Source organism: Candida albicans, chromosome 1, assembly GCF_000182965.3.
Source record: "Candida albicans SC5314 chromosome 1, complete sequence".
Lineage (NCBI taxonomy): Eukaryota > Fungi > Ascomycota > Pichiomycetes > Serinales > Debaryomycetaceae > Candida > Candida albicans.
In genome coordinates this window covers 1,155,179-1,181,024 of record NC_032089.1, presented here as the reverse complement: position 1 = coordinate 1,181,024, position 25,846 = coordinate 1,155,179, and the positions used below count along the sequence as shown (strand labels likewise).

At 33.0% G+C, this 25,846-nt stretch overlaps 9 protein-coding genes and 4 non-coding genes across 13 annotated transcripts; 6 read left to right on the top strand and 7 right to left on the bottom strand. All coding sequences in view use genetic code 12, as the record gives it.

The window, feature by feature from the left end:
* Positions 1–152: 152 nt before the first annotated feature.
* Positions 153–3,482, top strand: CAALFM_C105630CA (uncharacterized protein; the record flags this gene model as incomplete). Its single annotated transcript, XM_713417.2, has 1 exon — positions 153–3,482. One exon carries the CDS (start codon positions 153–155, stop codon positions 3,480–3,482), a length of 3,330 nt encoding a protein of 1,109 aa, XP_718510.2.
* A 513-nt stretch (positions 3,483–3,995) lies between these two features.
* STE3 (Ste3p) lies at positions 3,996–5,249 on the top strand (the record flags this gene model as incomplete). The annotated part of the gene is made up of 1 exon (XM_713418.2): positions 3,996–5,249. One exon carries the CDS (start codon positions 3,996–3,998, stop codon positions 5,247–5,249), a length of 1,254 nt encoding a protein of 417 aa, XP_718511.1.
* An 85-nt stretch (positions 5,250–5,334) lies between these two features.
* Positions 5,335–6,801, bottom strand: CAALFM_C105610WA (glutamyl-tRNA(Gln) amidotransferase subunit; the record flags this gene model as incomplete). The annotated part of the gene is made up of 1 exon (XM_713420.2): positions 5,335–6,801. One exon carries the CDS (start codon positions 6,799–6,801, stop codon positions 5,335–5,337), a length of 1,467 nt encoding a protein of 488 aa, XP_718513.2.
* A 302-nt stretch (positions 6,802–7,103) lies between these two features.
* On the bottom strand, positions 7,104–11,819 carry GSL1 (Gsl1p; the record flags this gene model as incomplete). Its single annotated transcript, XM_713421.2, has 1 exon — positions 7,104–11,819. The coding sequence occupies one exon, from the start codon at positions 11,817–11,819 to the stop codon at positions 7,104–7,106; it is 4,716 nt and encodes a 1,571-aa protein (XP_718514.2).
* Positions 11,820–12,108: 289 nt separating this feature from the next.
* Positions 12,109–12,181, bottom strand: tT(AGU)1. Its single transcript has one exon. It is a non-coding gene; the product is annotated as a tRNA-Thr (tRNA).
* Positions 12,182–12,732: 551 nt separating this feature from the next.
* Positions 12,733–12,835, bottom strand: tN(GUU)1. The gene is made up of 2 exons: positions 12,798–12,835; positions 12,733–12,768 (listed from the first exon to the last, which is right to left on the bottom strand). It is a non-coding gene; the product is annotated as a tRNA-Asn (tRNA).
* An 86-nt stretch (positions 12,836–12,921) lies between these two features.
* On the bottom strand, positions 12,922–13,027 carry tN(GUU)2. Its single transcript has 2 exons — positions 12,990–13,027; positions 12,922–12,957 (listed from the first exon to the last, which is right to left on the bottom strand). It is a non-coding gene; the product is annotated as a tRNA-Asn (tRNA).
* A 417-nt stretch (positions 13,028–13,444) lies between these two features.
* Positions 13,445–14,148, bottom strand: RIB4 (lumazine synthase; the record flags this gene model as incomplete). Its single annotated transcript, XM_019475107.1, has 2 exons — positions 13,445–13,896; positions 13,980–14,148. 2 exons carry the CDS (start codon positions 14,146–14,148, stop codon positions 13,445–13,447), a joined length of 621 nt encoding a protein of 206 aa, XP_019330652.1.
* Positions 14,149–14,410: 262 nt separating this feature from the next.
* Positions 14,411–14,508, top strand: CAALFM_C105550CA. Its single transcript, XR_002086357.1, has one exon. It is a non-coding gene; the product is annotated as an uncharacterized ncRNA (small nucleolar RNA).
* A 1,894-nt stretch (positions 14,509–16,402) lies between these two features.
* CAALFM_C105540CA (uncharacterized protein) lies at positions 16,403–17,422 on the top strand (the record flags this gene model as incomplete). Its single annotated transcript, XM_710753.2, has 1 exon — positions 16,403–17,422. The coding sequence occupies one exon, from the start codon at positions 16,403–16,405 to the stop codon at positions 17,420–17,422; it is 1,020 nt and encodes a 339-aa protein (XP_715846.2).
* A 712-nt stretch (positions 17,423–18,134) lies between these two features.
* On the top strand, positions 18,135–19,744 carry SSH1 (Ssh1p; the record flags this gene model as incomplete). The annotated part of the gene is made up of 2 exons (XM_019475106.1): positions 18,135–18,144; positions 18,255–19,744. The coding sequence occupies 2 exons, from the start codon at positions 18,135–18,137 to the stop codon at positions 19,742–19,744; spliced, it is 1,500 nt and encodes a 499-aa protein (XP_019330651.1).
* Positions 19,745–20,069: 325 nt separating this feature from the next.
* Positions 20,070–22,145, bottom strand: CAALFM_C105520WA (uncharacterized protein; the record flags this gene model as incomplete). Its single annotated transcript, XM_710755.2, has 1 exon — positions 20,070–22,145. The coding sequence occupies one exon, from the start codon at positions 22,143–22,145 to the stop codon at positions 20,070–20,072; it is 2,076 nt and encodes a 691-aa protein (XP_715848.2).
* Positions 22,146–25,234: 3,089 nt separating this feature from the next.
* On the top strand, positions 25,235–25,483 carry RPS27A (40S ribosomal protein eS27; the record flags this gene model as incomplete). Its single annotated transcript, XM_019475105.1, has 1 exon — positions 25,235–25,483. The coding sequence occupies one exon, from the start codon at positions 25,235–25,237 to the stop codon at positions 25,481–25,483; it is 249 nt and encodes an 82-aa protein (XP_019330650.1).
* Positions 25,484–25,846: the final 363 nt, after the last annotated feature.

Here is a 25,846-nt window from a genome sequence, read left to right as displayed (position 1 = left end):
CTGCGCTCATTGCTAAGAAAAAAATTTTTTTTTTTTTTTTCATTTAATTTTCTTTTGATTTCATTACTATCAAAGGTCATCTCACCTGGATTAAGTAAACTCTATACCCCCTTTACCCATCCTTCCATACATACTTACTTACTTAATCAAATATGGATGCTCAATTTGTATCATCTTTGGAGGAAACTTTAAAGCAAACCTTGGTTCCAGACTCATCGGTAATCAAACAAGCTTCAAGTAAATTGACTAAAGATTTTTATCCAAACCTTATTGCATTACCAGCTTTGCTTCAAATTTCTCAAACAACCAAACAAGATGAAATAAAGCAGTTATCATTGGTTGAAGCTAGAAAATTGGCTTTAGACCAATGGGAAACAGTTGATGCTTCATTGAAACCTACTCTTAGAGAATCTTTGTTGAAAGGTACTTTTGAAGAACAAAATAAACGTCTCAGAAACTTATCTGCCTATGTTATTGCTGCCATTGGAGAAGTTGATTTGGACAAAAACGAATGGCAAGACCTTTTACCTACTTTATTCAGTGCAGTTCAAAACACTGACGTTCACACTAGAGAAGTTGGTACTTTTGTTTTGTTCGCTTTGTTGGAATCTCAAATAGCTACTGTGATCCCTCATATCAGTGACTTATTGTCCTTGTTTGGTACTTTATTGAATGATTCAGAATCTAAGGAAGTTAGAATTAACTCCATAATGTCATTGGATGTTATTTCTCAAATCATTGAAGAAGATGAAGAACGTACTGTTGAATTGGCTGGCAAATTTCAATCAACTGTTCCAAGCATGATTAATATTTTCAAAGACGTCATTAGTGGTGATGATGTTGAACTGGCCAAGAGTGTTTTCAATGTCTTCAACAGTTTAATCCTTGTTGATTCTAAATTGGTTGGTGACCATTTGATCACCATGATCCAAATTATTGCTGAGATGGTTACAAACCAACAATTGGACGAGGAATTCAAGATTTTTGGCTTGCAATTTTTAATTTCTTGTGTCAGTTACAGAAAATCTAAGATCTCAGGAAACAAATTGGGACCTCAAATAACTTTAGTTGCTTTGAAAGTGGCTTCAGGTGAAATTGATATCGAGGACGAATTAGGAAATGAAGATGAAGAAAACGAAAATGAGGAAAATAGCCCTCCTTCTTTGGCTTTGCGTTTGTTGGCTGTTTTGAGTGCTGAATTGCCACCTTCTCAAGTTGTCAATCCATTATTTGATGCTTTGCCACAAGTCTTGACTTCAACAAATCAATTTGAAAGAAGAGCTGGATTATTGGCCATTGGTGTCAGTTCTGCTGGTGCTCCAGATTTCATTTCTCTCCAAATTCAAAAAATTATCCCAGCAATTGTTAACGGTTTGAAAGATACAGAGCTTATAGTCAAAGTTGCCGCTTTGAGAACATTAGGTCAATTGACTTCAGAACTTCAAGACATTGTTACCGAGTACCACGAACAATTGTTGCCTTTGATAATTGAAATTATTGATTCCGCTTCCTCAGTTGTGGCTTATAGATATGCATGTGTTGCTTTAGATGGATTAATTGAATTCATGAGCCACAATGCAATGGGCAAGTACATTGAACCATTGACTCACAAATTATTCCACATGTTACAACAAGCCAATTCTGCAACTTTGAAATCTGCTATTGTTTCAGCTATTGGTTCTACTGCCTTTGCCAGTGGTAAAGCTTATACTCCATATTTTGAAGCTTCCGTTCAGCAATTGGAACCTTTTATTGCAAACTCTGCTTCTGTTGAAGGTTTAACTGAAGATGATATTGAATTGAGAGCAGTTACCTTTGAAAACATTTCTACTATGGCCAGAGCAGTCGGTTCAGAATCATTTTCTGCTTATGCTAAACCATTGGTTGAAGCTGCTTACAACTCTTTAAGCTCCGAACATTCCAGAATAAGAGAATCTGGTTTTGCTTTTATTGCTAATATGGCTAAAGTTTATGGAACTGAGTTTGCTGGCTTCTTGGACCAAATTGTTCCTAAAATTCTTGAATGTTTGAAGCAAGAAGAATTCAGTTTCAATTTAGGTGATCCAGAAGGTGATGAACCAGAATTTGATGAAGATGATGAGGATGCTGATCCATTAAAGATTCATACTGGTATTACTATCGAAAAAGAAATGGCATCTGTTGCTTTGGGGGAATTGGCTGTTGGTACTGGTAATCAATTCTTCCCATATGTTGAATCCACTATTGCTGTCTTGCAAGACCAAATTGAAAACTCTTATGGTATGAGAGAAGGTGCTATGAGCTGCTTATTCAAAATTACCAAAGCAATGTTTGTTGCTGTTCAAGGTGAAAACTTTAAAGCTCCAAAAGGTGTTCCAAAACAATCTTATGTTGAAGCCAATATTTTGCAATTGATTCAAAATCTTAGAAAAGTCTCTATTTCACTTTTGGAAGAAGAATTCGAATCAACTATGGTGGCTAGTATTTTGGACGGTGTTGCCACCGCACTTTTCACTTTTGGACCAATTTTTGTTGTTGATGAACCAAGTAACACAGAACTTTTGGAAAAATTATGCACAACTTTGATGTTGCTTTTCAAACAAGAACATCAATGTCAAATTGATGATGATGAGATGCCAAATGAAGAAGAAGACTCTTCTGAAACTGAAGTTATGTTGAATGAAGCTACATTAGAAGTTTTGATTAACTTGTCACTTGCTTTGCAATCCGATTTCGTTCAAATCTTTGGTTCTTTCAAAGATATCATATTAGCTAAATTTAACAGTAAATCTAAACCATTAAGAGTCGGCTCAATTGGTGCTATTGCTGAAATGGTTGAAGGAATGAAAGAAGCTAATCCGTACTCAGAAGAACTTTTGCAAATTTTCAGTGATAAACTTGCCAACGACAAATCAATTGAAGTTAAAGGAAATGCTGCTTACGGTATAGGTTTAATTATTCAATACAGTAGTGTTGATCTTTCTTCTACATACCCACACATTTTGCAATTATTATTCCAATTGTTGAACAAAGTTGATAAGAAAGCTGGTAGTATTGATGATGAAGAGGCTAAAGACGTTGTTAATAGATCATATGCAAATGCCTGTGGTTGTGTTTCAAGAATGATTTTGAAACATGAACAATCTGTTCCTTTGGAACATGTTCTTCCAGCATTATTGGCTCATTTGCCATTAGAAACTGGTCTTGAAGAAAACACCCCAATTTTTGAAGTTATCATCAAATTATATGGATCTAATAACGAATTGATTGTTAACCAAACCCCAAAAATTGTTGAGGTATTTGCTGGTGCCTTCAAAGCTGATGCTGAAAGAATTAAGTTAATTAATGAATCTACTTTGGGCAGAGAAGAAAACATTGATTCCTTGAAGCAATTTTCTAGTGATGATTTGAAAAATAGAGTTGTGGAATTATTGAAGTACTTGGATCAAAAATTCTCAGGGGTTGTTTCATCTAATGAAATTTTGAAATCTGTCGTCGCTTAGTTAAACTTTTTAATCATTTTTTAATTTTTTTGTAGATTCCATATATAATTGTTTACTAAGTATAATATCAAATTTTGTCTTTTAATGGTTTCCAATTTGTTCAAAGAAACTCTTTGTTTCGGAAATTGGTCTAAAGATCTAGATATCCCTTTTTTTTTTACTATTGTTCTATTGTTCCTTTGCAGCACTAAAGAGGAAATCAATTTTTACTTAGTTGCAAAAAAAAAAACTACTGACATAATAAAAGTTTAAAACCAAGAGGAAAATCCCGAATTGGGATTGCAAAGGAATATAGATTCTAAACATTCACTACATCGAGGAGATGATAAATACTTATACTTTTTTTTTCTTTGAATATTAACGAATCTCTTTATTAATTGTATTTAAAGTAGTTTAACTTCTGGTTCCCTGTTTTTTTTAAAAAAAAAGGTTTGCCATTTAGCCCTTTTCTTTTTAATACCTTAGCATACATAGAGAACTTTATTTTGGCTTCTTAATAATATTTAAAGCAAAATGTACAAAGGAGCAGCTGGAATGGGATCTTTCCTAATTATATCTTTTTGTTTATTGATTCCGCCATTTTTATGGCACATAAGAAGTAGAAATTTACCTGCTACCATATTGATTTTCTGGTTAATGTATGTTGATTTGACGGGGTTTATTAGTACTATGATATGGAGTGGTGATAATTTTGATGAAGCTTGGGATGGGCAAGTTTACTGTGACATTGTTGGTAAGTTGGATGCTGGTTCTTCTGTTGGAAAATGTTGTGCAATTGCTTGTGTAATTATGAACTTGTATTTTGTTCTATGTGCCAAACATCCTACCCTTTTAGAACAAGGTTCATGGAAAAAATTTGCAATGGATATGGCAATTTGTTTAATAAACCCAATATTTGTCATGGCTGTCCATTATATTGTGACAGGATCAAGATATGCAATTGTCAAGTATCAAGGGTGCAGTACAATTTATTCGGCTACATATGCTTCTCTTCTTTTGGTTTCCATTTGGACTGTGCTTTGGAGTATTGTTGCATTAATATTTGCTGTTTTAACTTTAATCACTTTTTTCAGAAAGCGCAAAGACGTCAAGGATATACTTTTGTGTACCAATTCGGGATTAAACATTAAGAGATTTGCACGTTTGCTAATATTCTCCTTCCTTATTGTTTTCGCTATGGTTCCTTTGTCACTTTATTACTTTGTTTCACAAGCTGAAGTTCTGAAAAATCCTTTCCACTGGGACCAAGTTCATAATGAAGAGTGGAATGTTATTTATTTTTATGATTTTGGATTTTTCACATTTTATGACAGATTGGTCAACTGTATTCTTTCTGTTCTTGCTTTTATTATATTTGGATTGGGTTCAGATGCACTTGACATGTATAAATCCATGTTTCATAAAGTGCACAACAGATTCTGGTACAAAAAGACCGACGAGCCGTATTCCCAAGAGCAAGCCATCAAATCTATGGAGCCACAAACTAAAATTAATTCCAATAAATCACAATTCAGTAATACCACATCGTTCACTAATACCTCAACAATGCGTGACATTGAAAACCAGTTTGGCGATGTTATGCATCAGATTATCTCGGAGGAAAATACTAGTTTCAGATTTGAGAAACAACTCCAGTCTTCGCCTGCAACATTGGTGAAAGAAGACGGAGTCCCTAGAGAATTACAATCGATTATCAAAGATACTGACTCTTCCAGTGATCAAATATTTTACAAGTATCAAGTGAAACTGAAATCGTATGATAATTGATCCATCGTATCCTGTTACTTGTTGATGAAAAATATAATAAATAAAAAAAAACAATTCTAATAATCTCTTCTTCATAAGTATTTCACTATTTGAGTAGTTCCATAAATTTTGATCTAAATTCTTTTGCGTGTACTTTACCTTTTGTAGCCTTCATCGCCTGACCAATAAGAACTTGTAGGGCGTTAGTATGGCCACGAGCAATTTTTTCGACAACATCTGCATTTGTGTTAATGATTTGCTGACAAATTTCGTTTATTGCTTCCTCCAACTCAGCTGAGGCTTCTGGTTTACCAATATCAAGCTCTTTAATTAGTTGTGGTAATGTCTTGGTTGACTTGTTCCGTATTATATGCTTTAAGATAATTCTTGCTCCGGTTAATGAAATCTCATTCTTTTCCACAGACAGTACAATATCAACAAGCATATCTGGCAAAACGATGTCAACTTGAAACTCAACATCACTCTTTGCAAAAGCGGCTAAAAGCTCATGGAAGAACCATTTGTTTGCGTCCCTTATTCTCCCAAAAATGTTCTCGTAATAATCCAATATTTCTGGTTGAAACAACAAATTTCTTGCATGTGCTAGCTGTAAATTATAAGGTTCTTTCGTTAGCCTATCAAGCACAGAATCAGGTAATTCATCAAGTGTGTTTTGTAATTGTGCTTGTATATTCTTGTCAAGTCGAATCACGGGCAACTCTGAATCTGGAACGTATCTATAATCCACGGCATTTTCCTTTTTTCGGAGTGATTCAGTTGCAATTCCATTCCAGCCTCTGGTTTCCTGTATTATCTTTCCATTGTTTTGTAGCAAAGTTACCTGTCTGTTGTATTCATATTTCAATGCATCAACAATTTCACCGGAACTACCCAAATTTTTGATCTCCACTCTTGGGTTGTTGTTAACACTTATATTCGCATCGACCCTGATTGCACCCGTCTCTAAGTCACCAGTGCATATGTCCAAATGGCTCACTAATAATTGATACTTTCTGACAAACGCCTGCACCTGATCTATATTTTCAAAATCGGGTTTGGTTACAACTTCGATCAAAGGGGTATTTGCTCTGTTTAAATCAACATTTATTCTGTCATCATAATTCACGGTTTTTCCTGTATCCTGTTCTAGTTGTACTTGTTCTAAAGATATTACCTTGTCGGGCATGTCATCAAACTTGTTCAATTGCACGTATCCATTCTTTGCCAAAGGGTAATAGTGTTGGGTTATTTGATATCCCAAAGGTTGGTCGGCATAAAAATAATGCTTTCTATCAAATGATGAGTACAGTTGTATATCACAATTCAATGCAACTGATGCTTTCAATGCTAATAGTAATGCCTCGGGATTCAATAATGGCTGTGTGCCTGGTAGTCCTACATCAAAGTAACTTAGTTTTGTGTTTGGAGGTTCGTTATAACTTGTTGGAGACAATGAAAATAATTTGTATTTTGTCTTTAATTGAGTGTGAATTTCAAGACCACATTTGAACTTGTAGTTTGGGTTGTAGCTGAACTTATGTAGCTTTCGTACAAACATTGAAATTTGGCTCATTTCGGTATAGAGAATGGGAGATCTGAAAAAAAAAACCAAAAACAATTTCTTACATGGAAAAAACGCTTCGGAATAGTAGTGTCGCAGATCAACAATATAGGGTATTGTAAACCAGTTCTTATTGTTAACAACCATATTTATTGCAAAGCTTATTACGTTGGTAAAAGGTACAATAGTAGATTAATACTTGGTTCCTAGACAGAAGAAACATCTACAAACTAAAACTAAATCAGGCTACTATGTATGTACAATAAGACAAATTCCTGTAATTTTGTCATATTACACATCACATTTTCCAACAATTATTGAAGACCAACCCATTTTTTGATAAATGACAATTTATCACGAAATATTGGTGGGACCACAAATAGTGCAATGAAAATACCCAAGATCCCTAGGAAAAGAATAAAGTATTTTATTATACGCCAATTACGTTTCCTCCGTTGTGATCTATTAATAATTGGTCGAGAAAACTGTCGACTTGGTTTTAACCAGAACAACATACTTGTGTGCAAAGAATCCACATACGGAATAAACAAAAAGGGAAACATGGCAAATAATAAAAAATGTCCCATAATAAAATCAAAAGTAAATTTGTTCAATTCCAAAGTTTTGACAATAAACTCACGCAAATTTTGGGAAACAACGTGAACACCCAACCCTCTTTTGAACCATTTGCCAGACCACCATGCCTGGTTGACATTTTCTGTGCGCTCTCTTGATATAACTAAAATCAAAATGAAATTCGAAATGATTCTATGGCAATTGAATATAACCAACAAAGCCGACAAGAGCTTAACCATGTTCCAGTCTTCTAAAAATAGCAATAGTTCGATGTTGAAAATATGTAATATCAAACAAGCAAAATGTACAAAAGCAGCAAAAAATGCCGGTGTTTTCTTAAACCATATTCCAACCAATGGCGCAAGAGTTAAGGACATTACCCATACGAAGAAAAGAACCGCCGAATTCTCGAGATAAGGTGCCAATACAACTGCTGTTAACTTTATTAGTGGATTTTTCACACTGAATGCAAGTAGATTTTGACTTGAATGAAGAAACAAATACGGTAATAGATACAATATCAAATTGATCGACGGTGACGCTACCTCCCCCAATAACAAATTGAATGTAGCAGTATTTCTACCCAGAACATACCCGCCATCAAACTTTTCTCCAGTTAACCGAGCTCTCCTAATTTTGGTATAATGAGTCCACGACAGTTCTTTGAGAGAAGAGTTTCCTCTTGTCAACCATCTGACATAGTCCCTATAATCGACAAAGAAATCAACAAAATTAAACTGATGAGGATTGAAAATGAATGGTGCCAAGCATAAGGATATAATAGTGATTACAAACCATAGTAAAGATTTTCTCCAGATAGTTATTGAGGCAAACAAAATCACCAAAAATATTTCACCACCATAGTAAATGGATAAACTGGCATATCGGGAGTACAATGTGGCAAATGATACTCTGGAGATAGCAAATCCTCGTCCTGTAGCAATATATTTAGCTTCTCCAAATATAAAATTGTCCCTTAACGCTCTTGAATATACTTGACACACAAAAACTTCAAAAAATGGCGATAACGAAACAATGTGTAATAATATTCGCAAAATTGCTTTGAGTAATCCCTTTTCGATAAACTCTTGAATTATCAAAGGCAAAAATGAAATGAAGAAGCAAACAAATACTGAAAGCACAAAACGGTCAATCCAGTTTAGAACGGGGACTAAATTATGGCAGCCAGGTGTTGGGTTATCTTCCGTGCACGCGGCTGTGCCGTTGTTTAATGCACCAAGGCTCATCAACAAAAACATAAAGGCTTTTACAGACAACATTATAGACAAGTTGTTGATATGGAATCCAGCGTGAGCATAGTAAAATGACAAGAATTTATCTATTGGTAACATGCTCCCCAAATAGTAATACTCTCTTGACAAAAGCTGTTCGCCCATTCCAGATCCAATTTTCTTTGTAAAATTCACAATTGATTGGAACCCAAGATCCCTTCCCTTGCCACATTGATAGTAATCTGAGTGTTTTATCCTTCCACCACGACAAGTTGCAGTGATCCCTGCATAAATGTCTTCATTCAAATGTAAGCCTCTCTGGGCTTTTGAAATTCCACCTCTTGTCGTCATAAATATTCCATTGAGCAAATCAGGGTGGCCGTAATGAAGTTTAGATCCGATTTCTCCCGTTGTTCTTGCAAATAATGTTCCAAAAGTCTGTTCTTTTGCTGCGGCTATGTCTCCTAAAATTCCTATGTTCTGTGAAAATATAAATTCTCTTGCTCCCACAATTGCCACAGAACTAGTATCTGGGTGCTCTGTCGTATAACCAAAACTTACGTCTAAGTTCATCTCCTCGAATTCATTTAGCAAAGATTTGATTTTGAGACATTCCTCGATATAATTATCCTGGTTGGAATCTATGACTTGGATATATTCTCCACGATAAAATATTAATGCACTGTTTTGATTATCAGATTTGCCATCACCTAAAATAGGATTTCCTGATAGCTTGATTCGGTATTTTTTAACATACTGATTTTTGTCATCTCGTTTTGAAACATCTAATAGCGTTGAATAATAGTCTTGATCGTTATCAGATTCTAAAATGGCAACCTTGACGTTGGGGAAAGCCTTAAATAAAGAATCGGCATCGGTCCTCATGTCTGGGGCAAAATTCTGGAAATTCTGCATAGCAATTAGTAAATTGAATTTTCTGCTTACAAATTCTTCAAGTTCTTCTTCTGGAAATTCGTTTTGTTCAAAACCGATTACTTCCGTTCGGTAAAGCAACTTTAAAGCAGTCACATAATTCATAAACCCTGAAACTGTACGATACAATGTCTGACATCTTAATGCAGCCCAAATTCTTGTTCGTAAAACATTTTCTGGTGAAGAATCTTTGAACCCGATACAGTAGTACGGCAAATCATCCATATTTTCGCGTACAAACTTGTCTTCATCCATTTCCTTTATAGTTTGGATCATCTTACTATCTTGAACAAATGAATCCCATTCTTTCGAATGAAGTTGTTTCAAATAATCTAGCAACGTTAGTTTTGAAAAGCTTTGTTCTTTAATTAAATCTTGTAAACTTAATAGTATTTTTTCTGAGTAATGAGGAATCAAAACGGTAAATGTTGGTGTAGAAACTACTGGAAATGGTTCTGGTAAGGGGCTTGATAACGATTGAGCAAAAAATGTGATCCTTCTTTCCCATTCCTTTTCGATTTTAATAAAATCATAAAATTTGTTATCATCTTCGTAAACAAAAAATAGTGGTGGTCGTATAGTGTTTTCATCAGCTCCTCGTTGATAAATCAACTTGCAAACTTGTTCAACCGAGAGGACATGCTCCCTGTACATGGAAATGATAATGCTGTTCCATATTTGTGATATCACCAATATCAACTCTGTGGAATCGCCATAATATATCTTGGTTAAAATCCGATCTGGTAATCGAGAAAAAATATTTTTCCAAGGGGTAAAAATAGACACACCTAATGAAAACGATAGTCCCACTGAAAATAAACAATTGCAAATCACATACCACAAATAAGTGTCCAAAAAGAATAATATCAAATCAGTGAGATAAAACAATATCAATGTAATCTTTGGTTGAAACTGGCATAGAAAATGACCGTTATCACAGTTTAATTCAATAGTAGATAGAATTTGAATGGGGTCTTTCAAGGACAATATTAAGAAAAAGTATGACTCTGAATACTTGGCTGCAAATACACCAATCCATAAGGATATGGAGAATAATCGGCTTCTTAACTTTAATTTTGGGAAATTGTTGGAAAACACGGTTTTGAAACTTCCTGGTGGATTGATGGCCAAGAACAAAAATGTGAGAACCGATAAGCACATCAGAATAGCTGCAACTACCGTTCCATTTTTAGAATACTTGTCCCATTTCAAAAGCCCTAGATTGTACACTATAGATCCAGAGTTTGCAACTGTCAATATCAATAACAAAATAATGTTTCGGACACTTCCTGACACAAAGAAAAAATCAGATATTGCGGCACCTAACGATATTAAGACGGCAATGATTCCGCCTATGGATACAATGGCTAGTCTAATGTGTACTTGCGGTGACTTATTGGGGGTATAATTTGGTGTGTACAAGGAAGGCGAGTTGAATGACATAAAGTACCAAAACACTGATACGTGAATTATCCAAATGCGGCTGAAGTTACTCAAAACATGGATCCATGTTCGTCTTTCTCGATAAGTTTTGGATAAGGATTTTGACCAATTGATGGTTTCTAGTTTGTGATACCGTTCGGCTTGTGGTAATTGATATAGTCTAGTTCCATCATAAAGAATTAATTTGTATAACCCTTCTGGGCTCCAAAATAGCTGGTTAATGTCGTCGTATCCAATGGTACAGGCATGATCAATTTCACGCCGTTTCCACTTGTTGTCTACTTTACAGTATAGCTGGTCTCGTGTAAACTCATATAGGGGTGTTATTACTCGGTTTAGATAATTGAATTTGGGAAGATTGGGACCATTACAATCCAACGCACATTGGAAAATAAAGCATAAGCACTCTGGCATAAACCTAACGTTATTTGCTTCACCCCAAATTAACAAATATAGTGCAACCTGATAGACATAATCTTCTTCTGTGTATTTTTGGAAGTGATACAACCAAAGCTGGTAATCGGAAGATATTGCCTTGCGTTTTTTCATTTTCGGTGACCATTCGTGTTCAAAGTACCATTGGGCAGAGAAATACCATTTTTTATAATTACTATTTTTACCACCAATGTAATCTAAATGCAATGATAGTAATGCATTGGGACAACTCATTCGACTTGACCGTGAATCTAATAAGGTCATGAAATGGTCATACATGTTGCTGACATTATCGTCTTGGAACCCAAATTTATTGCCTAGGGTCAAAAATATCTCGTGAATCTTTTCATTGGAAATGAGGGCACCATTTTCAGGGCACCAAGCTGAATATTGAGGTTTATTCTGGTTCATATCTAGGTCTGTTCAACGATAAAATTCTGCAAAGCCAAGAAGAGGGAAAAAGTTGAAGAAAGCGAGTTGAATAAGTTTCAACAGAGTACATTGGATTGTATTTATTTGATGTTCATGTTTAAAAAGGGATTTGCCCCTCTGGCTCCCTTCCATAAAAATGAACTATTATTGATATGCTATATAGATTAAAGTAAAAAAAAAATGTTTAGTCCCTTAATGTAAAGTGGGAAAGTATTTTGTCACTTGATAAGCAGTAGAGAATGAGAAAAATAACTGCAAAAAAAAGAAATGCTCTCAGCAGGATTCGAACCTACGATCTCCTCATTACTAGTGAGGTGCCTTACCAACTTGGCCATAAGAGCTTTTGATGTTGGTTTAAATATTGTGGACTTTTATGAAGTAGTAGTGTCCATACATTTAATTGATGCAAGTTGTTGTCTTATTTAACATTTCTGTTAGGCTATCAACTTCTGTTTTTCAAATGTGCCATCTAATTACGCGAGTAAAATGAATAGCATTTCTAGAAAATAATTCTACCAGTCATTTTGTTATGTTTAAGATAGTTATTTAGTCCTGGAGTTTTAAATACACAGCCGCATCAACATCAATGTAATAAACTTTGCAAAGAAGTTGTCAGCAATACTAAGTGTCATCTCTTCTCCATCGTTCTATTCTTTTTATTTATGTTTAGAGTACACAACAAGTTTTAAACTAGTCTTACTGTTTTCAACCCTATTCTCTTCGGAAGCTATTTCATAAACTCGGAATGCTTTAGAGGTGAACAATTATTCATTGCATAACAAAACCTAACACAACACTTTTTGATCGGTTTTCAAAAATGTTAATTACCCATGAGTATTGTACTCACTTTTTGATCAATTCATTATCAGTAATGAAGTAAAAAAAAATTAAGCGACCAGGGAGAGGCTCGAACTCTCGATCTTGAGATGCCAAGTTATTACCTAGGTAATTACCGAATAACAGTCTCACGCCTTAGCCAACTTGGCCACCCAGTCTCTTGTGATGTCACGAGACCACCCGTTGGAGTCTCACTAGATTACGCACCATAACTCTTGAAAATAAAAATTATGCAAAAAACAAACGACCAGGGAGAGGCTCGAACTCTCGATCTTGAGATGTCGAAGGAAACACGGTAAAATGTTTTCTTGGTAACAGTCTCACGCCTTAGCCAACTTGGCCACCCAGTCTTTATTGGAGTTTGGGGCGTCAAAATTTTTATATGTTAATAAACTATTCTTTTTTGGATTATTTTTGTAGATAGTTTTGATATCATTTAGTTGGTGATTTGAAGATTTGGAAGTACCAGGTCACTTTAATTAGGTTTCTCATATTAATAAATCCGTCTGATTACTTAGGTAAAGATTATTTTGTATAATTGGCAATTATTTTATTTTGTTGTATTTTTTACCAAAATATTGACAGAAATTTTTCATCACTACAGATCACCAACAAAAATAGTGAACCAAATAACAAATAAATGGTTGATGCTACATAAAATTATGACTTTTTAAGCGGACTGTTTTTTTTTTTCAATTTCAGAGCAAGTAAGCACTGGCAGTTTCATATAAGATCATTTATTCAGGCGCAAAACTCTATATATATACTTAATTGAATTTAGTGGCCATTTCGACAGCAGCAGCACCCCAATCTTCACCATGGTTGTGCATTTTGCCTTCAATCAAACCAGCTCTAGCTTCAGCTTGTTCATCAGTCAAACAAGTCAAGACACCAAAAATAACAGGAATGCCTAATTCAAAGTTCAATTTCATCAATTGGTGTGTGGTTGAATCACAAATATATTCAAAATGCATGGTTGAACCTTTGATTAAAACTCCAATTGGAATAATGGCGTCTAATGGTTTACCTAATCTTTTTTGTTTTTCAACAAATAATTTAGAACCATATGGTAATTCAAATGAACCAGGAACAGTTTCAATAATAATATTTTCTTCTTTAACACCAAATTCTTGCAATCTCTTGACGGCTCCTGCCACCAATGCGTCAATGATTTTTCTATTCCATCTGGCATGAAGAATACCAATTCTTAATTTGGAACCTGGAAACAAAATGTTAGTAATCAGATGAACATTGAATGGACAAATTGAATTTTTGTGGGAACAACTATTATAAAAAACATACCATCGTATTTTTGATCAACTTCTCCTAAACCTTTAACAGCCATTTTCAATTGAGTATTTATATTTGTATAATTTTGTGATTGTGGTTTTGAGGTAGTTCGATTTTTGAACGGAACACAATTAGTTAGGTATTTATAGTTGGGTTTTTCCTGATTATCAGTTTTGGTCATATTATAATTATCTGGTGTTCACATGCTTATATACAGGCGGCAAATCTGACACCAACAACGACGACAACGAAGAAAATTTCACATCGTTCATGAGAGAATATCAAAATTTTTTTCATTCGTTCAGTATTTTATCGCTTTCTTTTTACAATTTTTAAACTATACATTCTTCTTTAACACTCAAACGTCGATTGAAACAAATATTCAAATGGTATGTTCAATTATAGATGATTGTCTTTGAGATTTTTTTTTTCAATTGATTTCCAGTTATGATGATATGTTTTATTTCATATACAAAAAGGTAAATGATGTATCAAAAAACATTACAATATTTTTAAAATAGTCTTTCACCCCTATCTGAACATTATAAATAACAATTGAAAAAAGTTTCAAGAGAATTGCAAATTTAAGTAAGATGAAACAGGCTTGTTTGTCTATGAAGGAAATACTAACTAATAATAAAGGTTAATGAAAATTGAAAAACCACAAAAAACACGTATTTGATCTGCTCCCCCAGTTATTGAATACGACCGTTATTTTTTTAAATTTTTTCCCCTTCCACTTTTCATGTGATGTTGATCGACATTGAGTAAATGAAATTGACATTTATCCGATTTCATTGGAGGGCTGTGTTTGTAGTGTTTTTTTAGTTTCGGGATATTTCTGTAGTTGATGTGCATATACCACTTGATGTAGTTGGTGAACACTAGTTCATTTGTATACCGAGTTTCGGAACTTAACCTCGAGATACCATCAGGCTAAACTACACATTGCTACCGAAGTGGGATCTACTTTTTTTAAGGTGCACTGCCGTTGTTTCGTTTAGTAAATATTCAGCTCTTTTGAACCCAATCCTGAAAGTGTGATTGAAGAACATAGATGTCACAGCTACTATTGGTATTACAGTGCCAGCACTGCTCATCAGCCAAGCATGATTCTATGACAAAGATGCTAGTGCGTATACTTAAATGGTAGTATTATTTTGCTCAAATAAGCAATTATAGTCGAGTGCTTTTGATACACCAACCATTTCATCATATTGCATTTACGTCAACGAGCACAATTATCGGAGGAAAGTCATCATTGTTACATCGTCTTCAATGACCAAACGGCTGCACAAATTCCAAGAAAAATGAAAGGGGGCACAAAGAAGAACTAAATTTACTAGTAGCAATTTATGACAGAAGGTTGGTGCGATGTTCGGTATTTATTCTTCTTGTTTCTTAGTTAATGAGGGGAGGGGAATAACACAAGCAAAAATATGATGGACATAAATTGTTGAGTTGTGCTTTTATTGTGTTTTCTTCTTCTTTATTTTTGGGTGAGCTGATGTAACATCAATTGGAAACTATCACTTGTAGTTGTAGCTATTTACTGATTACATGTTGTGAAGAGATAAAGTGGGGAGATTCTTTCAACACCCATTGAAGAGAAATCTCATTACGAACATCTCATGAAACAAACCAAAACTCCGGCATAAGAGCTTGGTCCTTTGTACTTGACAAATAACATTATTCTATTGTTGTTTTGTCATATCAACCAAATCAAAACTGTAGAAATCGTGTTATAATATATACTAACTATAGCCTTTTTCCTACGGCACAGATACTTTAGAGTTTAATTCGTACACGTACACGCGTATCCCATGAAATTGGAGCGATGTGGACATTATAGTACGAACCGTTGTTGTTCACTGGCTCATTACTTTAATTTGTAGGTAGTTTGTTCATTTGGACCTTTACATAAGACTCCTAATTATTCAAATGGCATCAATATAGTAAGATTTTTAGATCAAATTATTTAGTCGTCACTTCTCCTTTCTCTCCCCCCCCCAATCCACAATTTCACCAATCTGATACACGCCACCACATTTTCCGAGTTTCTTTTTCTTTTTCTTTCTTTCTCCCGCATAATTTGTTACTGCTGCTAGTTATGCGATAATGGTTGGGTCACCACCACGAAACGTCATCCATAAATCGGACTTGACGCACTACCCGCTCACCCATTCATTTTCTATTTTCTATTTCTTTTTTCTTAGTTTTTTTTATCTTATCTTTTCAATGTTGTTATGAATAATGTGTGTTTAGTCTTTCTCTCTCTTACCTGTTACAAACATCTAACTTTTATTGTAATTCAAATTAACTCACATACTACAATAGTTTAATTCATCTACACATCTACACAGACACATATATATATAAGAGCAAATCATCAACAGTTCTTTTTCCTTTTTTTTTTCTTTTTTTATTAGAAAGATATGTCAATAAATCCCAACTTGAAACTATTCAAATTAATAAACAATAGGAAAAACAACAACAACTCAACTGATACAATGAATAGTCAACAACAGCAAAAATCACAACAACAGCTGCAGCAACAGCATCAACACCAACAGAAGAACAAATACAATTCTTTTGATGCAACTTCAAGTATATTATCCGATTATGATGATTTGGAAGTAATCGATGATGATCAGTCACTGTATGTTTTATTTAATCCCAAATCATTAGCACTGTCTTCAAGAGGGAAACAAAAGAGCCAACATCATGATTCAGATATTCTTTCCTTTACTAATACTTCCAACACCAATGACGAGTACCAATCAGACACTGAAAAAGAGGAAGAAGATAGTGAGATTGAAGAAGAAGAAGAGGAGGAGGATGAAGCGCAAGAAGACGACAGAGTTTCTATTGATGATGAACATAACGATACTGAGGTTTTAAACAGAGATAGGTTGTCTCATAAAATAAATAGTTGGTATACCGCCAACGTTGTAAGTTCAAGTCATCATCAACTGTTAATTGACGAGAGAATTGCTAGTTGGGAATTAGATGAAGAAGCAAATATTTTGGAAAGTAGTCAAGAGTCGCTGAAACTGTTGGAAGAAAGCAAATCTATATTAAGAGAGTTTTATGGTGATGATTTGTTCAAGTATTTGAATCAAGATGAAATTGCCAAAGTCAAAAAGTTCCATAAAATGGTTGATATCAAGAATTATTTATTAGATAAGACAAACAAGAATAATAATTCTTTATTGGATCAATTACTTTATAAAGTATTATTATTCAAAGAGAAAAAGCACAATGATACAACTTTCCATCGACAATATAATATTGGTACTACTGATTATATCAATTATTTAACAAAAGATGTTCCCTCCTATAGTCCAGCATTTGTTGCACCATCAACAATATCAGATACAACAACTGGAGGGTCATCTTTAATCATGTGTGGTGGTGTTGGTTTTGGTGGGTCTGCTTCTTGGAATGACATATGACCAACATGAAATCAGGAATTCATTTTTGCATTAATGGTTTCTTTTAAGGAAAGCAATTTGGTTATAAGGTATAGGTTAAATGGGGGAGGATTAGGTTATTTTTTTTGGAACGGTTGAGGATAATTACGGTTACGATGGACTTGATGTATTAAACATGTATAATAGTCTCTCTTTTTTTTTTTAATTCAATAGAATATTGAACAAGCAATAACGTCTAAAAGATTATCACTTTATACGATTTTTCTTTGATTGAAACTTTTTAATTTATTATACATTTGATCTTTGAATACGAATATAATTTAGTGTGGATACAGATACACCCAATTTCTTTTCTTTTTTTTTTACTTTGGCCGTACCATCATCGCGGTGGTAATAGTAATAGTAGCAGTAGCAGTGGCACCAGCACCAGCGTACAAAAAAAGTGTTTATCTAATTTTTTTTTCCGTTATCAATTAAACCCAGCAATCCTCAAAAAGGGCAGGCGAGCGAGCGAACGAATAATTTCTTTTTTGTCTTTTTGCTTCATTTAATTACTCGCCTCAATTGGAATTAATGAACGAACGAACGAACAAACAAACAAACGAACCTACCACTTTGGAAAGAAAACGAAAAAAAAAAAATTGAATAATCAACATTTCAAAAAATTTTTCAAGTCCTTTCAAGCTCCACACACACCTTTAATCACCCAACACACAATTAATTAATTAATATAATGAGTGGTTGTATGTATTCATTTAACTGAAAAATATACCAGTTGGAAAAATAACTTGAAATAGTTTATTTGTCTTCCAGTTATGAATGAAAACTAACTAAATTCCAACATTTTATCTAGTCCGTCTTCTTGATTTGGTAAAGTTCTTCTTACCAATCTTACCTGAGATTGAATATCCATTTGAAAAAGTATCATTTGATGAAAAAATAGTTTTCACAGTGGGTTCTGCCATTATTTTTTTATTTGGACAATTACCAATTTATGGATTAATACCTAATGCTCAATTTTATTTATTAGATCCATTTTCTAATTTTAGATCAATTTTTGCCATGAATAAAGGTACTTTATTAGAATTGGGTTTATTACCGATCATTACTTCAGCATTTATTTGGCAAATTGCTGCTGGATTAAGATTAATTAATGTTAATTTCAAATTAAGAATTGATCGTGAATTATTTCAAACTGGTCAAAAATTAACTAGTTTTATTTTCAGTCTTATTTTCGCTATTGGATTGATTTATTCAGGATATTATGATAATGCCATTAGAGGTTATAATCCATTACAAGATGGTATTCCTTATGGATCTTATGCTTTGATTTTATTACAAATTACTGCTTGGTCATGGATTGTCACTTTATTGGTAGAAATCTTTGATAAAGGTTATAGTTTTGGATCAGGAATTTTATGTTTCCTTGCTATTCAATCATCAACTAATTTCATTGCTAATTTATTAGGATTAGAAAATTTCCCGGTGGTTAATTCAAATAAATTTGAAAGTTATGGAGCCTTGATGAATTTAATCAAAAATTTTTCAATTTTCAATCCAAAACAAACTGTTTATCAAATTTGGCATTCTTTCTTTAGAATTCAATTACCTAATTTAACTCAATTTTATATTTCTTTGGCATCAATTTTGATTGTTGTTGCTTTACAAAATTTCCGCATTGAATTACCAATTAGATCAACTAAAGTTAGAGGTATGAATAATGTTTTTCCAATTAGATTATTATACACTGGTGGATTACCTGTTTTGTTTGCCTTTACTGTGGTTGCCAATATTCAAGTCGTTGGTTATTTGATTCATTCAGTATTATCGAAACTTGGTACTTCTCCAATTGTTATTTCTATCATTGGCAATTATGTTTATAATCCATCTTCAAATGAATTAGACTTAAATTCAGGTATTTTGAATTATTTTACTAGTTCATCTTCATTAGTTGAATCCATTATTTCACCAATTAAAACTACAGTTTATTCAATCACAATTATTGTTTTAGCAGTTTGGTTTGCTAATAAATGGAGTTATATTTCTGGCAGTTCACCAAAAGATATTTCCAAACAATTCAAAGATCAAGGTATTTCTCTCGCTGGTAAAAGAGATATTTCTATCACCAAAGAATTATCAAGAGTCATTCCAGTTGCCTCAGTTAGTGGTGCTTTTATTTTGAGTGTTGTTGCCTTAATTGGTGATTTTTTTGGTGGATTAGGTTATGGTGTTGCTAGTATCATTGGTGTAACAGCTTCTTTTGCTGTTTTAGAAGAATTCATGACTGAATATCAACAAAATGGTGGTGGTCAATTCAGTAATGCCCTTGCTTCATTCCAATAAATGTATAACATATAGACAAACATTTATAAAGAAGAAGAACAACAACAACAACAAAAACAATAAGGAAAACTCCAAAATCAATTGCTCACTGGGATTACATTATAGGACTTCCTTAGAAAGACTTCCACACTCCAACCCCTCTTCTTGCTTCATTCTGTAAAATTTTTATGTACGAATCGGTATCATAATGTATATATGAATTAATTATCTACAATAGTAAACTCATCAGCGACAAGAATTTCAAACATGTAAAACACACAAATCAAATCATAGAAAAAACCCAACAAGCTATACATAAAAAAGAAAACAGTAAAACAAAACACCACTAATCGTCGTATAAAGCAAGACTGTTTGAATACTTGTAGAATCGCCCATGTTTTTTCCCACCGCTAATGGTATTGGGCTCTTCTGGTATTGTATCAATCGATTGCAAATTGATTTTCTTTCTTGATCTAGTGTGATTATTATTATTGTTGTTGTAGTTGTTATTGACACCATTTTCAAAGGTCATCAGGTCAGCCAAAATAGGTGATAGATGGAAAGGTTTCATAGCAAATTTGGAAGTCACTGTCTCCTTTGCAACTCTGGGCACTACAACCAGTTTTTTCTGATTCGAATGTGACAGTTTCTTTTGAGATTTTTTTGTAATAATTTTAGATGATTTCTCTGATGTTTTCGGTGATGGTGGTAAGGAAGATGACAATGAAGATGAATAAGATGATGGAGTCAGCAATGGTGATGGAAATGGAGAAGAAGTCAGTACTGGAGCACTCATAGTAAGTTTAGGAGTCATGGTAGTTATTGTTAATAAGGCAAATTTAAAAACCATCAACATTAAATTACCTATTTGCACAATTGGTTCTAATACAAGCATTCGGAACAAAACCCAAGGTACATAAAACAGTACTCTAAAATATAACAGTATAGCATAAATTGGTAGTCTTAATGCAAAAAATATAACCGCTTTCTTTACAAAGTACAATGGATAATTCCAATATTTCCCAAGCTCTTCTCTTATATCATGAACAAGTTTATGTAAATAATTGTTAAAAATTTCAGTAGCCACTATTCTAACAATATCATATTCACCTAATTCAAAATTATGATTCAACAAAGGTGCAAATTCTTTTAATAACAAGTTACAGACAGCATTAGGGTGTTTAATAATGTCAAGAAAAGACACTTCTCGTCTAACCGAAGTCACCATACTTCTGATCTCATCAAGTAAAGTCGGCGGTCTTGTAGTTATACCAATTCCAGGAATAATTTCATCAAAATTTGTAAATGTATTTTCTTTGGAGTCATATAATGTTGAATCATCTTCCTCGATTATCGTATTTAATTGAGATTTTTTCGATGATGACTTCATAGTAGATGATTTACGTTTTGGTACTGGAGGTGAAGAGACTGGCAGTTCTGAAGAAGGTGGAGCTTTGAATGGGAACGATACATAATTGCGACTATTAGTGGGTGATAAATTGACAGAAGGATTTGGTGATAACAAAGTGGGTGACATATTCAACGGGAATGGTGTAAATGAGCTTTCTCGAGAATCATTACTAAGACTCTTCTTTTCTTCTAATTCGTTTTGTAACGAAATTAAATCCATTTTCAATTGATCAAATTGTCGATTGTGTTGTTGCAAATGATCCAATAGTATTTGATTACTAGCATTTGGTAAAAAATAATGAGACAAATCTTGATACCAATTTTTCAATTGTGGAGTTTCCCAACTTAGATGATTTGTATGCATCGATGATTGTTGGAGACTGTCAGTGAAAGTAATAATCACTCTAAAAAGTGACCAAAATTGCAACAAGGCAATATTCACATTATTGAAAACTACTTTCTTTCTTTTTTGATCAATTATAGTATACTGTCTCGTCCATATTAATAAAATTGAACTAAAAATACAAGACACCAAACATGAAATCAATGCTATTATTTCAAAAGTGTAAATCTTCCGTACCAATAAAATAGTTTTATCGGTATTTTCTCGATTCATATCTTGCAATAACATTACTTTTGTCTTTTGTAGTTGTCTCAACCAATTATAGGGCCATTCAATTGTATGTTTGACTACTAAGCTTAGCAATAGTACCGTCAATAAATCTATAATAAGATTCCCTGCATGTTCGCTAGGTGGCATAGTTGTCTTGATGGGGAATAATATTGAAGTTAACGTGGGGAGTATAATAATGGTATAGGTGAATATTTTGAACAAGACATCTTGAGATTGATTTGATTGTGATAGTTTTTGCATTTGAGGAAACAATTGGGGTGGTGACGGAGATTTATTGGATGTTTGCAGCATTTTTTCAGAAGAAATATGAGAATACACACCACTATTGAGTGAAGGTGGATTAGCAATTGTAGAAGTTGTAGTGGCAGATGAATTCATATCTAATTAGTTTGATGTGATACTGAATTGCGAAAAAAAAGACAAAGAATAAAATGAAGGACCAAGGTTGATATATTTACATATATTAAAGTAATAATTATAATGTGAAGTTGTCAAGGACTTTTACAACAACAAACAACAACAGCCAGAAAAAAAATTTCTTGAACTAAAACAAAGATTGAGATTTATTTGAAATATAGGATATAATATAATATTAATTTAAAATAAATTGAAATGAAAATGGGAACACAAACACTGCCAAATAATAATGGGATTGATAAATAAAATCTGAATAAAAAGAAAAATATTTAAACTTGTTAATAAAAGAAAAGAAAGAACAAATAGTAAAAGATTTAGTTAAAATCTGGAGCAGAAGGGTAAATATATATACTTGTGTGTATGTGTATGTGTATAAAAGATCAGAGATTAATAACTAGTGAAAAAATAAATATAATACGAAAATAAACCAAAAGTATACAATACATACATTAATAAAGACAAAAATATAAAAACAATAAAGATTCAAGGGATGATGGTTAGTGTTTATATCTTTAGTTAAATTAATTTTCCACACTAAAAATTTGATTTTTATCCTTATTAATATTTTAATGTTGAGATGTCACTAATGTTATACTACTAGTATTGGTAAAGCTTAAAAATAAAAGAAAAGTTATATTCCCACACTCCTCTTATCGCTATCTCCCATCCCCCCTCCCCCCTCTCCCCTCTCCCCTCTAATTTTTTCTATATTTGATTGCTTCGGATAGTTGTGAATATGGAGATAAACCTACGAGAAATTTACCCACAATCTGATTAATAATATCTAATTAAGGTAAAAAAAAAAAGACAAACTGATTGAAGAAAATTAGTTTCATCAGATTTAAAGATTTAGAATCTCTTTAGTAAAGTGTGTGTGTAGGTGTTTCTGTAACTTGCATCCACTTGCATACTTAACTTATTTGGTAATATTAAACACACAGACTATACACACATTCACATACAAACACAAATGTCTAACTAACTAAATTTTTTTCTTAACTTTAAAAAAATATAATTTTTTTTTTCTACTTTGATTTTGTGTACGCGTTATCTCAGATTTATCTAATGTTTTTGTTAAGGCGTTACCATAAGCCATGGGGCCGAAAGAAAGCAAATCCCATAACAAACAAAGAAACATCATCTTTGTTTCCAATATAGTTTCCATTTAAAGTATTTGTCTTCATCATACCCACAATCACACCACTTCATAGATGCAATACAACTTAAAAAAATAACACTTATATTCATTCGACAAATGAAAAACTGACCAAAACAAAGCAAAGCAAAAAGAAAAAAAGAAAATCAATCTATTTATTACTATCACCTTGACAAACTAAAGATTTCACTTCTAGGTCGTGAGTTTGAACAATAAACACAATCTAAACTTAATAAGTGTAGCTGAATAATTTGTGGTTTTAGACACTAGTACATCTCAATGTTTAGCTTTTACTTTTCCCATTATTAGAATTACCACAGGACCGTGGTTGGAATAATTATTTTTCCCTCTATTTTTAAAATTTATGTCTAAAATTTAGTTATGAATTTTGATGTACAACTGACTAAGCGTCATGATGCTCAACTCTTCTTGAAACTGGTGTCGAATTTATTATGGTTATGATATTACACCTAGATCGTCACGGAAATATTTTTTTTTCTTCTTTCGATTGTAGTAGCTTCATCTCATTATGCAATAAGGTTTGCGATGACAATACTCGAAAGATAGAATTTCCAAACTAAGCTAAATCTATAATAAACAATGCATGGTTTGCTTCATATCGACAGACTCACCAAGAATATTCAAATCCCAATCATCTACACTTTACTTTACAACATCAACATCATCCAACGTAGAACCACCACAAAATGAATTTCCTCTATCTCCCAACCGGTTTGTTAATCTGTCTCGAGAACTACGACACTCGTAATTATTGTCTATTGGTGTGAGATATCTCTTTTAATAAAACAAAACTGTTTGTTGCATTAATCGATTTGATAATCAACTCTGGCTTTATATTATTTAACTTCTTAGGGTTTACTTTGTGTTTTGGGACTAAAAGCTAACGTCAGTTGTCAAAATATCCCCTTCCCCAAAAAACAAATTGTAATTACCTTTTAACACAGTAAATGCATTGATTTGAAAGTAATAAATTGCCCTGTAAATTACCCCTCTATTACAGATACCATTATCAATACAGTATACTCCTTAGTTGGATCTCTCAAGGATATTTTAAAACTTTATCCACTATTCCCTAATCATTAACCCCGTTCAAGAACTTTTATATTATTTTATTTCATTTTTTTTTTTCAAACCCTTTTTTAATTGAATTAAAACAATACCTGTAGTTTCTTTTACTTTATCATAATTATTTATCTAATTTTACTTAATTTTGCAGTCAAAAAAAAGAGGAAAAAAATAACATCCCTTGAATTACAAGGAAAAGAAATTCTACAAGAATGAGTGTCGTATTATTCATGATTTAACATTCACAGATCGCCAACCACAAAGTGTCTTGTATTGAGATGTTATAAAGTGAAAATTACATAATCAACATTACTTTCTATATATTGTGCTAAAAATTCGAAACTTTTAAAAAACCCTTGGAACTTGAATGGACTTGTACCCCCGAGTTCCTTTCCATTTCTTTTTATCCACAAGATTAATTTTCACCATATCACATCACTGAATGGCTAATACGTTGAGCAGATTGAATTACCAGAAAAGTTATTTCTAGACTCTTCTTGATCATTCTAACTGGTTCTTCTTCGTTCTTATTTGTTCTCTTGTGACTCCTCCACAATAAAAAAAAAAAGAAACAAGACCGATTCACGTGACTCCAATAGTAATTGTTATTTTTGTTTCTTTTTTCGGTACTGTTATCAAAAAGAATTTCTCATATTTTTCAAAAAAGTTGCCACACAATTTAGTCAATCCCAATATATAAATTAGATATCTCCTTTCCCTCCACCATCAACGCAAATTTTTTTTTATCTTTCTTTCTTTCTATCTATCTTTTAATTTTGATTTACTTACATTTATATTACATTTCAACATGGTTTTAGTTCAAGATTTATTACATCCAAATCCAATTACTGAAAATGAAAAGAATAAATTAAAAAAATTGGTTCAAGAACCAAATTCATTTTTCCTCGATATTAAATGTCCAAGTTGTTTCAATATAAAAACTATTTTCAGTCATGCTCAAACAGCAATCACTTGTGATAAATGTTCTACTTTATTATCTAGTCCTACTGGTGGTAAGGCTAAATTGGTTGATGGTTCTTCATTTAGAAGAAAGTAGAGACAAAATGAAAATAAATTTATTTGACATGTATTCAATGGGGGGAGAGTGACGGATTCATTTCTTGAGTACAATATAATCAATCAAGTATTGAGAAAATAGAACGTACTATGATGGATTCATAATTCTTGTCTAGATATGTGGATTATCATTATAAAGTAGCATGGGTCATATACAGGTAGCAAAGTTAGATGAATCCAGTACTTGTGATTGAGGGATTCTTTTCAGTTCACAGGAAGAAAATCCTTGTACATATATCGATGATGGCATAGTTTCGAAAATGCCATCGCTATTGGCATTAAATTTTCGAAACGGTTTTAAGGTAAGGTAGTTTTTAGCATAATTTTTTTTTTAATTTTTATA